Source organism: Apostichopus japonicus, chromosome 9 (assembly GCF_037975245.1).
Source record: "Apostichopus japonicus isolate 1M-3 chromosome 9, ASM3797524v1, whole genome shotgun sequence".
NCBI lineage: Eukaryota > Metazoa > Echinodermata > Holothuroidea > Aspidochirotida > Stichopodidae > Apostichopus > Apostichopus japonicus.
This window is the reverse complement of record NC_092569.1, coordinates 14,103,112-14,116,702: the sequence shown is the minus strand read 5'-3', so window position 1 is coordinate 14,116,702 and position 13,591 is coordinate 14,103,112. Positions and strand designations below refer to the sequence as shown.

The 13,591-nt window shown below is 35.4% G+C and overlaps 2 protein-coding genes across 2 annotated transcripts in view; both read right to left on the bottom strand.

The window, feature by feature from the left end:
• Positions 1–13,591, bottom strand: part of LOC139974480 (receptor-interacting serine/threonine-protein kinase 1-like) — a 240,480-nt gene that overhangs the window by 203,250 nt on the left and 23,639 nt on the right. The window contains exons 4-7 of the mRNA XM_071981662.1: positions 6,478–6,597; positions 5,705–5,939; positions 3,741–3,785; positions 583–2,115 (exon numbers count right to left, since the gene is read on the bottom strand). Coding sequence (XP_071837763.1) covers positions 1,982–2,115; positions 3,741–3,785; positions 5,705–5,939; positions 6,478–6,597 — 534 coding nt within the window. The 3' untranslated portion in view covers positions 583–1,981. The remainder of the gene's footprint in view (positions 1–582; positions 2,116–3,740; positions 3,786–5,704; positions 5,940–6,477; positions 6,598–13,591) is intronic.
• Positions 1–13,591, bottom strand: part of LOC139974477 (uncharacterized) — a 128,676-nt gene that overhangs the window by 100,239 nt on the left and 14,846 nt on the right. The gene's annotated exons all lie outside the window — the stretch shown is intronic.

Below are 13,591 nucleotides of genomic sequence, written 5' to 3'. Positions count from 1 at the left end.
CATTTATCCTGAGACTAGATGCTGAAAAACCTATGGTTTAGCCCGCCAAAAACACAGTGAACGGGCAAAACTATATTTTTAGGTTTGGAAAATTACAAGTAGCACCTTCCCATGAGGGTAAGGTCGGTTTACTCTAAGATCGTGGGGACAACTTGGAAAGGCGGAAAGCTCACACAAAAAATAAACATATTAAGGCAAACAATGGGTTTACTATGCACATAAATCGTGTATTTAAAGCAATGAGGTCACTTAAACAAGAGCTGTTATACGTCCTATAAGAAATCGACTGAACTTATAGGAAAATACGGGTCCTCTCCTCTAACACTGTTGTTATTATAAGAAATTATCTTGATCTTGTGAACAACCATCTCAACTTATCCTTCCTCTGTTCTCCTCTTACTATGCAAACTTGGCTTATAGTATCTTCCGTTAACTTTGTCCCCTACCATCATACCCTATTCATTCCATCCCATAATTCCTAAAATACATCCCATAATTAAAAGAATTCATCCCATATTTTTAAGAAAACATCCCATATTTAAGTGTATGGAAACTCACGCATGACCACTCACGCATGACCACCTTAAACCAATCAAACAAAAGTTGATCATTGAATATTCATAAATCGTTTTTAAAGACAGGTTTTTAAAGAGAAAGGTCACACATGGCCACCCGACCACAAACTGTTGCCCGATAGCAGTAAGCAATAAAAGTGTAAATTTGGGGATATCCTCAATCTATTGATGTAATTCTTCATCATTGTCAAATGAATAAAACAAAGTAAGAAATGAAAGAAAAGATCAAATGAATAAAATCAAAAATAGGAAAGTGATAAACATAAACAACAACAAATCATTAACTAGGCTTTGCCATGGTTACACAGGCAGTATCTTGCTTGTAAAGTATCGTGATCTCAGTTACCAAAATTTATATGCAACTGAATACTTAATTTTTACATTAAAAGTATCCAAAAATGCATATCAGCAACCCTTCCCTACTGTTGACTGGTTTTCTTGAGCCTGGACTTCTGCCTCCCTAGAGCATCTTGCTTGGTTGATTTGCTGATACCGACTTGACTTGCTTTAGGGATATGCCTAACATCATGCTTAGGCCTAGTACTACTGCTAATAGGACTTTGGAGAGAAAATAACTGTAGCTTTGTATTTTTTTTGTGAAACTGGCTCTTGTCGTAGGTTGTCATGGTGAAATCGTGAACTCGTGTATTTCTTAGGGGTGTCCGTTCAAAAAATATAAAATAAATACATTTATCTTAATGGTTTGTTTTTTCAAAACAAAATTTTAAAACATTCAAACGTTGTAACAAAGTATGTCTGCTGAAAAGGAGCATTAGGCAAGGGGAAAAAGATATGTGAGAAAAGGAACTGACACCGTTATCCCACTTGTGTCTTATATTTTTCGCACAAAAAATATGGATAAACTGCTAAGAAATATTACCAAGCAAAGCAAATTTCTCATTGCTGCACTTGTTTTATTACTGCAGTAAATCGCCAATAGGGACTGTATGCAGCATTGTCTTGATAACAGTTACCAAGCAGGGATGGGTTTGTTGACAGAAATTTACACAGTCACGTTCATAATGGTGAGAAAATTCTGTATTAGCATTGCAGGCGTTGCTTCGTGTTCGCGTTAATGTTGTCATAGCAATTATTAAACGCCAATATTCGACATGCAGGGACAATTTTAACGCTATTAATTTTGTTGCAGTTAAAATGCTCTAAAACGACACACCATAGAATGTTACTAACATAACAGTTTCTCTTAGAGGTGATTGAAGTGCTGACCTCGTTAAGCCCATGCTGGAACCTATATCCTTTTTTTTTATCAGAGGTTTGTTCACTTTTAACTTCTGAAACATAGCGCCTTCTGCAAGTTGACTACATGTAAATACATTATCCCACCGGTTGGTTAAACTAAGTTGACTTTGTCAGTCGGAGCTGTGTGGTTCTGCGATGGCGGATACTTAAGACGATGAATTTCGCCCTAGTGCGATTGCCACAATAAATACACACGAGACTAGAATTATGTAATCCAATGATCTCTTCTTCTGCATCCCATTGAATTGTAATTCCTCTCCACCGGGCTCATTCGTGTAATCTGTATAAGCAAACAAAGCAGAATACAATTCAGTATACTCATATCAACATCGTACTCTTCAGTAACTCACTGTAAGGAACAAATAAAGGGTAACAACTTTTGTTTACCTTGAGGCATACTTCAACTAACGTCGATAAGGAATATTTTCAAGAGTACCTGTGTACTTCGAGAAAGAAAGAAAGACCAAGGTCAGCCAGTTACTGTGGTTGGACATACATATTTACACTACCAGTGTGGAAAGGATATGTCTACAATAATGAGTGTAAATAATTAAACTACCAATCGAACATTTATTGTTGTTCATGAGTATAGGACAGTGATTGTGGAATGTATTGTTATCTCCATGCATGATTGTTGCTGGGTTTGTACATCAGACATGCTTGACATGACATTGTACAAGTACAAAATAAAAATTGTGTCGCATTTGAATTAGGCCTAAATAATGGTGTTTTGCAATCGAACTAAAGAAAACAGTAAACAGTCGTCTATTACATTAAGAGTTAATATGATTTCTGCTTATTTGACGTGACTATAAAGTTTTAAAAGGTTTGATGCATACAACTATATTTGAAAACTAGCACATAAGACATTATTCTGTTCTGAAAAAGAGAAAAGTTATCATTTTGACAAAAGTGAACAGTCTAGCGTATATAATAGCCATTATTTTATTTTTCTAGTGAAGAAACATGGTATTTTAGTAATAGTTTTCAACTTTATACCACTGACTTTAAACAATAATACCAACTTCCAATAGGAAATCAATTTCCAAATTGTTAAAGATGTTAAAAAGGTTTTTGCACAAAAATGTGTAAATATAAACTACTGCTGTAAAAAAATGAGTGTAACCAAAGTGTGCAGTATATGTCAGTTTACCTCACAAAAGGGTTGGTGAAAGAGCACGCTTTCAAAGCGTCATACACAGAACCAGTTTATTCCAAATGTTGGAGCACTGAAATAGCCTCACAAAAGACTTAGGACGTCGCAAATTCTTTTTTTACAGAAAAAGAAACACCTCCACCAACCTGCCAACTACTGAAAAATATTGCCAAATAAAACCCGATCTGCCATTTCCAAATATTAAACCTTTGTACCATAAGGGTGCAAGAAAGGTAAGTTTGGAGCCCATTTTTGCCAGACACTCTGTAATAGCCAATACGACCTACTTTGGCTATTTATATTTTATGAGGTTTCTATGGGGACTCCAAGAGAAGTAAGTATTATTATGCTTATGTGGATTACAATGCAGTTTATTTTATTATTCAAGATTGCAAATCACATTTTTGTATTACTTGCATATTCCAAATTCTCGGATCCTTCACCTCAATATACACAGTACTGTTTTTATCATGTGATCTTGTCACTTACACATTGTATTCATATTTTAGTTCATTTGCAGGTTTTCGTTATACAATACAAATATTAACTAGAACCCGTCGGAGAGACGCGATTGTGCATGTACGTTATGTTATAAGATACACCTTAAACGACGACCACGATAGAAAAAGAAGATGGAAGATTATTTTGCAACAAACAGAAAGGAAATGCTGACAGATACAGTTTGCAACCCCCGTCATCAAACCTTTTACGACAAATTATTGACAATTGTGGGCTTTAAATAAACCTACCTGATTGATTTGTTGGTACAGTCGATCCTTTGCTTAACCCTTCAGCTGATAATTAAGGAATATGAAACATGTATTAATGAATACAAACGATAATGTAACGTAGACTGCCTGTAATTGGCATAAATCAGATATATTTCACACGCAACATGCGACACAGCATTCGATTTGGATGTCAATATATATATGTCTGTCATATGTAATACTGGTAAATGTGAACTTATATACCAACGCTGAAAATGTGTTGTATGCGCATAGGCTGGTTGGTTTGGTTGTGTTAGTATCATTATTCTTTTATTAAGAAAATGCAGATCTAAAGTCGAAAATAAAACCAGCTTGCCTGAAAACAACAAGGTCTTTCACCAAAGAACAATCCTCAAAACACACAATTGTGACTAGAATGCCGAAACAATTATTTTTTCGCAAAAGATCAACGCAGATCTTGTTAATGATGGCATCATATTCCTCCGTCATAGTGTTCTCCCTCGGTGTAAGATGCTAAACGGAATACGGGGATATTTCATTTGAAAAGTTTCTACACAGATTATGGTTTTGGGGGAATTGGTCGCTGAGGTGCGTTAATTGAACTATATTTGATGATGGTAATGGATATTTAGGTGACTTTTAGACAAAGTGCATGTAGGGGGCTCGTATTCAAAATATGGGAAACGGAAGCTTTGTAGTAGATTGAGCAGAAGGAAGTGCTGTAAATAATACTTATACGAATGATAAGTCGTTCGGTTTCGGATTCCTATTGTCTTTCACAATACTCCATATCCAGCACATTCATTGAACGAATAGCACAATATGTATGAACTGTTTTTTATTCACTTCGTATGTAACTCTCCTCCTTATATTGCTGGTTGTGGCCCTCTCTCACCCCTTTCCCACTCCTCTCCCACCACTCCCCCACCCCTCTCAGACACAAGACAAGAAGATAAATAAGGCTTATCAAATTTTGGGGATTCTGAGGGACTTGAATTATGTGTAGGGCCCTCGGAACGATGTAGGTACCACCGACAGCTTTTGGAAGACCAGAAACTGTATCGAGCATATCGGAGGGATAATGCTAATCCTACACGTCTATTTTGGATATACCAGGTGTTATGTATGTAATTTCCTTAGTGTGAGAGATTCATTTGTCAGTAGTTGTTCTGGTAAGGTCTTTTTCTATCAACCATGATTGCAATAAGCTTCACTAAACTGAAAAAAATAGTGTTTTGTTACAAAGTTACAGTAAGAGGCTGCATTAATAGTAAGTTCAAGGGGAAGACAATAAAAAACTAGGCTTCGGGGAAAGGAAACTCTTAGCGAGATATTACTAGACAGTGACGAATAAGATAATATACAAGGCAGGAGTTATACCGATAATAAAAATATGGAGGTAAGCTTAAATGATCGGGTTTGTACAACGGAAGCAATAAGGGACGAAGGAGGAAAATTGGCCTGCAAATTGAATACAATTAGTCCGAATGTGCGGAATGTAAGCGATTGTTTTATGTACAAACACTGAAAAGCATATAGTAGTTAGATCTATAGCTTAGTTTTGATAATAATTAAATACAAAATAAAGTTATACTCAATTCTCAGTAAGAAAGTTGGAAAAGCTTGCCTGTTTACAACAATTTCTGTAATATGTTTGTTTACGCATAAAAGGCCTCTGAATGAGGTCCAAATAAACCATTAGAAAAAAAATGGGTTATATATTTAGTGACTGATGTTATATCATCAACCACAGTTTTATATCTGCAGTTCGCTCAGAACTCAGGGTAGCGAACACACATTTAATTAACAAACAAGAATTAGAAGAATTAAGAGTATGTCGTCCAAAAAAAATACGATTGTAATTAAATATGTCCTTGTTTAGGTTCTTCTACGTATCAGTAGTAAATAAACTGTTGCTAATTCTGTTCTCATTAACTCGAACGCTATATTGGTAGTTTTACACCATCCAATTCACAAAATACCTTCTTTTCCCAGATCTTCTTGCAGATCCGTGCGACCACATTTCTTTAGCGCATCTCCAAGTCTCTTGTAAGTTGCGTTCCTTCCATTTTGTTGCTTCCATTTCCTTAGCATTTCATAAACTGTTTCTTTTCGTCCCTCAGTAGTATCTGATTGAATTCTGTCCAGGTCTTCGTCACTTATTTCGAGCTTTCTGCCAATTTCCCGCCAATTTTTCGAAATTGCTCCAGACAAACGCTGAAGGAAAGTATCATAGAATAGCTTTATTGCACTTTCAGAGATATTAAAAGACAATCAGAAAAATAAAACATTGCAGTCTCGTTCTGGCTCACAGTCATTAAGAAACATTGTTGTATTTATTGTGATGACATTTATATTGATAACATTGCGGATTTCTTTGTGTTGTTCTTGCTACAAAATGATGTATCTTTCTCGATTCATGTGACGACACATACTGACATGTGTAATAAGTTCGATAAAATTTGTTAGTTCCTCACTGAATGTCAGAAACGAATAGTTAGGTCACATGTTACAACAGATTCCAAGGACGGTAAGTTTCGTAGCTATAGCATCTAATTTGCCAAGATAAGAAAGTTACCTGAATAATATCAGCGTTGACTAATGTAAGGTAGCGCTATATATGTGACTCTTACAATTTAAGCCCAAGGTATGCTAGTTACCTTATTAATATTATCAGTAATAAACAGTTGTAGGTTAGCACAAGATCTATGATACTCTCTCGTTCAATTCAACAAGGAACCAATCAATCAGTTACCTCAATACTACCATCACTGACAACACCGTGGAGTGATGCTTCTGTTTTTGTTGATTGATACTCATTATCAAATTCATATTGTCTTGATATGCCGGGCTGCTCAGAAGTTGTCGAGGAATCCTGGTAAAGATAACAGTATATATGCAAGTCTAATAACTGTTTTATAAGACTCTGCAAATGTATAAAATACGAAATAACAAGAGCTCATGTTACCTACCACCACTACTGTTCAGTAGTTGTATCTGCTAATTACCGGTTTACATGCAACTGAGTTAAGTTATAATGTACTACAATCCATGATCTTTGGTGAAAACATATATCCTTTATACCAGACATTACACTTAAATCATAGTACAAAAGGACCTTAGACAGTGGTAGATTACTTTATTATGTTTTTTCTGTCAGACTTAGGCTATACCCTTCTGTGTTAATTTCCAAGGGTTTGACAAATTCCTTGCCACGTTTCAATGAGAACAGTTAATGTATGCCTGCGCTCATAATTTTCAACTTTCGACCATTTTTAGCAGTCTTGAACTAATGGAAACCAGTATATCAAGTCTGAAATATTCCCATGCTTTAGATTATATGTTATTATGGTGCAAAGATTTCATGTTCACATGAAAACTAGAGATTCTTGTTCAAGCGTTCTATAGTTTGACTAATATTGATTCCGACATCAACTTTGATCTCCATTCCCATCATTACAGGTTGCTATACACACTGAGATAGATGAGTGTACAACATATAGTTCAGCAAGCTTATGGATTACTGTATAAACAGGTTTTGGTCTTTGAATTTTGATGAGCTGTGACCACACCAAAACAGTACAGTGTTTTAGTAATCATTAATTTGTGGATAAACACACGCTATATCACGTTCATGTAAGCTTCATACTTAAAAAGAGGGATTTTTCTATGGTGGATATACATACAAAGCGTACGTTTCTAAAAGTTTCACGGTTAGATTAACATTCGTGTTTAGCGGTTTCCAGACTGTGACCACTTTAACCTTTACAAGAAAATAAAAATAAAATCATACACTTGGTTCAAATAATTAGACCAATATTGAACATTGATCAAAAGCAGCGTCCAAATAGAGCAAATGGAGCTCAATTTCAATGTTTTTTTAGAAACATCACCATTTTTTCAGACCACCCAGACTTTTATCGTGAAATTACCTACAAAATCTATTCAAACTTCTTCATAATTATCAAGGTTTCTCAATGTTGTCACATCTTCCACTATTTGCTTTCTAAGAATGTCTCTTTGCCCTTTGCCAAGGGATACATGAATTTTGTCTGTAAATGCTGCTGCATCAATAAAAAGCCCATTTTCTTGTAATCACTTTAGATCACTAATAATAAGCGCAATAATCTCATAAAGACCAAAGTTGTGATACCATCACATGAATTATAAATTGCAAGAAGAAAACAGTTGTTCAATGATGATTGCAATTTCGCGGGAAGATTTTAATCGAAAAGTATATCATACCTAATTTATGTGACCTTGCATTTGCACTTAATGGATTTGTGATTTCAGCATCATCAATAAATAGCAAGATATTAACAGTGAATTTACTGCTCAGAAGAGCACTCCGCTTGTAGTAACTTCCATCAACAAAATCTCTCAACATTCCATCCTCACTTACATTGCATTGCATAATACCCTCCATATATCCAGGACTCTGTAAAACAAGTTTCATAACTTGTTTAATTGGTACATACTGAAACGTTTTGTGTATGGGCATATCGTACTTCTCCTGAAGCTACATGTAACGTAGGTGCATTCCCAATTGTAATTGTAATTTCCAAAGGTTTGACAAAGTATTGTGATTCTTCAAAGTACTTTTCCTGTTTATGTTTTGTCTTTATTTCTTCAATTTGGTTCGTTACTATTGGCATTTCTTCTAGTAACTCTTGAAACATTTCATTCCCTTCATCAATTCCCAACTCTATTGTTACAACATGGGTAGTTCTTTGTTCAAATATCCCACAACATCATCAAAGAGATCTGAAACATGATCAACTACAAGATCCACTGTGCTTTGGACTACACACTGTAAACACAAAATCCACACAATACTTTTCCTATATGTCATTTTAGTATAGCCAGATCAGTACACTTTTCTCTATCACAGTTAATTGTAGAAGTAAACACTTTTTTTTGGATTTACCAGACTCTAAATTTATTAAATAATAGTATTTCTTACTTTTTTTGCTAGTCCATATGTCCATCGAACCGACATCGTAACGTAACGTTAGGCTATCACGTTAATGTAGATAATGATATGGCTAAGTTTTGTGGTTAAGTAATTAGTACGTTAGGCTTACCGTAGCAGTTTGTAATGGCGACAATTTCATACCATGATACCACATCCAGTATTTTATTTGCCATCATTAGCACATTGTTGTGTAACTACGCACTGGCAGGGATTACTCATCCTAAGCCCGGTAAAACTTATATAAACCAGTTATCCATAAGAAAAGTATCATTAATACTCAGTGGTATAGTTAGCTAGACTGAGCCTAGGAAACCAACGTTTCTTGCCTAGCAATAGCCGATGCTTTATTACGTTCACTAGGGTAATTTTGTAAAATATATTGAGCAGTTAGCCATTATATAAGGCTTAAAGCAAGTAATTGAAGTATGGTTCCCTTAATAATTTAGTCTGAATATTGCAAGTTGTTCCTGTAGAGTATAAGTAAAGGTGTACAGTGTAGCCGATGATAAGCCAGCCTATATTTCACTAAAATTGCATTATGCCATTAGCTCACCGTTGCCCGCTTTGTCAAACATATCAGTCTTTAAAATTCAGTGGCCTAGTAAGCAATATTCGCCTAATTCATTCTCAAGAACCAAATTTTTCATTTAAGTGTGGAATTGGCACATGTTAGCAAATTACACCAAACTAGACTCATTTCTGCAACATCACCGGAGAGTTCATAAAACAAAAGAGTTGTCGCCATCAAGCAAAACTGCACCCATTGAAATTACTGATCAAGACTTGTTTCATGATAGTGAAAGCACAGAGGGGCACAGTAATGCACAACAACCACATAGTCCAAATAGGTGGGATAAAACCTAAGAATCTGACATAGGTAAAGGGTCAATATTAGATCATACAGTTGGTACGCTGATTCTTAAACTTAGGGGAAAGCATTAGATTCCTGAAACACATTAGCAGTGTGCTTAAAGAAGTGACATTGTTATTGTTGCATACTCAGGGAGAGACAATAAGAAAATTGGATCATTGCTTTCATATAAACAACTTATTAAATGAAATTATCCTTGAGGTGGAAATGTAAACAGAGAAGTACAATTCGAAAAGAAGATGACAGTTTTGCTTGCAGTGTCAAAAATGTACCTGTATAAGCTTGTGTAAAGTTCACTTGTCTTGCCTCTAAATTTGAATATAAAAAAACATTTTTCAGGGGTTCTGTAATTTCAAAAGATTCATAGTCTAACTTTGAGGGGGAACATGTTAGAATAAAATAAGAGTATTAAATATCGCAATTAGGAAACAGGCTTTTCTACTCAGTCCCGTTTCGTGTACGTGAATGATCATTGTCTTATTTTCTCAGGTCCCCGAAAGTTTGAGCTGCCATCTGTTAATGTCCAGGAATATGTTCCTTTTATCCCTTAAATTTCTTCCAAATGTTGTGTTAACTAATGCTCTGTTAATCAAAACACATAATTAAAATCACCATGTTAAATACGATTGCTATATGAGTACATGAAAACAATATTTTGTCAAAGTGATACGCCATTTTCCACTGCTGTAACCCACCCCCCCCCCCTTTCCACATTAAACCATGTCAGGGTGCATATCACACATTGTGAATTGATAAAGAGGTTAACATCAAAGTGTTTAAATTTTTATGTATCCCACAGATGGATGATGCAAGAAATGAAGAAGAAGAATCCAAACTATGTGAAAATAGTTCACCTAAAGGACCACACATTTACATATAGGAGGAAAACAAATTTGGAAGACAATTAGCTCATTGCCAACATAAAAGACCAATCACCCTGCGCTGTTTACATCAACTGTGGTAAGTAACTGATGATAACCGAAACTAAAAAAGAAATGCATCGTGGTTTGTTTCTCAAATTGATTTCCTGCTTTGACTTGTTTGTTTAGTGTGCTGTTTGAACATCATACTTTTACACATTTGTTACAGATATCAAAAGAATGCAAGAGGATCACAGGACTTGACGTTGAAACCATGATTACCAACCTCACAAAGCTAGCAGATGGTATTTTGAGACAGAAATTCACAGATGAGTTAACCGAGATAATCAACAGAGTTCATGTCATAACCAGCACACTAATGTTGAATATTCTGGTAAGCATTAATATCCATTGCCCTAGGCAACTGTTCTAAGCTGCAAGGGTTAACACTTACAGCCCACAATCCTGGGGGAGGCCATGTATCTAGGGGAAATTATCAGGTTTAAGCAAAATTTTAAAGAATCCCAAGAGACTTCCCACTGGTAAGTATTATGGTCTCTAAATTTTATACCTCTAGAAGTTTTCTAATAGTCAGTTTAATTTACCATTCAGTGCTTATGTTCCAAATCTTTCATGATCCAAACTGCATGTAAATTTTGCAGTAACCATTTGTATTGTGCACAAGTGGTAATTGTACACTTTTGAGTATGAAGAAAGTACATCCTGATATGTACAGGCCATGTTTACCCTTGGAACAATATTAAAGTAACATTTAAATGATGTCTGTTAGACCATGGGATGCAATTCAATTTGTAAAGTTAATCAATCTCCTTCTTTTATTTCAGGAATTATTGAAGGTAAGTTTAACTTGAAATAATAAATCGCTCATTTTGCCCTTTTCAAAAGAGGAGCTGGAAATCATCTCACATTAGCCTACCTTTTGAGACTCTTAAAAATGATGATACTTCATGGGAATATTCCTGAGATGTTGGGGCCATATTTTATGATTGTTTACAAATGGTTCATTGAGGTGGAACAATTTGCTTCCTTTCCCTTCAATCATCAGCCATTGACTTGGAATTCCTTACAGTAATAGTTGTTTTTGTACTTTGATTTCTTCTCATTTTGCAGAAAGCAAAGTAATTACAGCCTTCTATTTGCTGCCTTCACTGTTTAAACTAAAGCAAAGACAGAAAATTATTCATGCCCTTGAAGTCATGAGCGAAGACAGTGTAAGTACATTACTGGCCACAGCGCTCGTCATTTCATTTGGGAATTTATGGAGAAGCCACTCCTTTCTTGAATAATTGCTGTTCAACTGCATTTTAGTTAAGCGTGTGCCAGTAAAGGGGTCTGTAGTCACATTAAATTGATAGTAAAGCAATGAACTTTATGGCCAAGTTCCAAAGACAAGTTTACAAGGTCATTAAACTTTTCCAAGGATGTTAGATGTGAATTTCAGACTTGAAGCACTGACAAGCGTATTGACATGTATAAAAGAAAAAAGAGTTTGTTCTGATGGACTAAGGATTTAATATTAACTATTAAAACTACATACATTTTCCCAGACCTTTGGGCATTAACGCTAACAAGCTAAATATTTTGTGCCACTCCCTGCACAATTGACATTGTCAAGAGACCAAGTGTACTTTCATATGGCATTCTCTTGTGGACCTGACAACACGAGGGGCAGATGCTTACAATACACACTAGTAATAATCATGTAACAGTATGTTTTGTATCCCCATACAGTATTGATATAGTGTCCTATCTTTTTATTTACATTGATGATATGATATATCAGCCTGACCTAGCAATAAGGGTAAGGTTATGGTCGCTTGCCATTACAACTTTGAACAATTTGCCTTAAATTGTTCAACCCCTATCTCAACACACATCCTGGCTCCTTCCTCTTTCATCATAGAGTCTACCCTAAACCCACCTTCATAACCACATTCTGGACCATATTTGTTTTATTCTTTGTTCTTCCGGTGGAAACTTGCCCATGTATCATTGCTTCAGGAGGAATCTTTGGACATCCAAGCTATAAAGTAGTCTCTGAGCAACATGAAATCCTCACAACCAAAGATCTACATCATGCATTCTGTGCAATGTTCTTCTGTTACTATATATTTGATATGGAATATCCACCTGAGACTAAATACCTTTATGTTTACATTGAGGTTGTACTTCCAAATTGCCAAACTCTAAGACTACACAGAAAGTAAGAAGTGTTTTGGCGAAGATAACGCACTAGCTTAAAGGGACACTACTGTCACAAATGTGGGACATCCTTGGACAACAAAGTTTTCATTTTTGTCTTCCTTACAGCTAAAGATCCACATTGTGTATTTTGTGTTACTATATAATTGATATGGAATATTTCAGTGAGATGAAGACTGCTATGTTTCATCAAAACTGTACTTGTCAAATGCAAAATTTTAAATCTTTACAGAACGTGCGAAATATTTTGGCAAGGATAATGCACTAACTAAACGCTCTGCTGTATTGGCACCAACTGTAACCTGCTAACACTTTCTACCTCCACAGAATTTTCTTAAACTACGCTGTAGACTCAATGAAGCATGTTAACAGTGTTTATACAATGAGCAGTGCTGGCTAATGTGTAGACAGACTACCGTTGCAGGGTGATCACATAATCACACACACTTTTCAGTGATAGCATGCTATATTTGTGATCAAGGCAGCATATCTTGATGCAGATACTATCATCAAAAGAAGTTGGACATTCTAATTATTTGATCTCCTACAAGAAGGAAATCCTCAAAGCCATAGACCTTCCTCTTTCAGTATGTGCTCCATTTTTGTGTTTGATGCATTGTTTGATGCATCTTTTTAGCATATCAGGGAAGCGAAATATTTTTTTCAAACAGACACATTTGGTTTGCATATTAAATTTTATTTATTTCATGCTTTTTTTCTTGTGCAAATTTGGATTGATTTTGATATTACCCTAAAACAAAACATAGTGTTATACAATAATGGAGGCTTTTCAGTGAAAAAAGTTATTCCAGTTGCAGTACTTACAAGACAAAGAACGAAGAGGTTACTGGAATTGACATGAATATGTTGTTCACAAATAAAGCATGTTAATCTCATTGTTGTAGCATTTCACAAATATTGTACCATTGGTGGTGTGTTA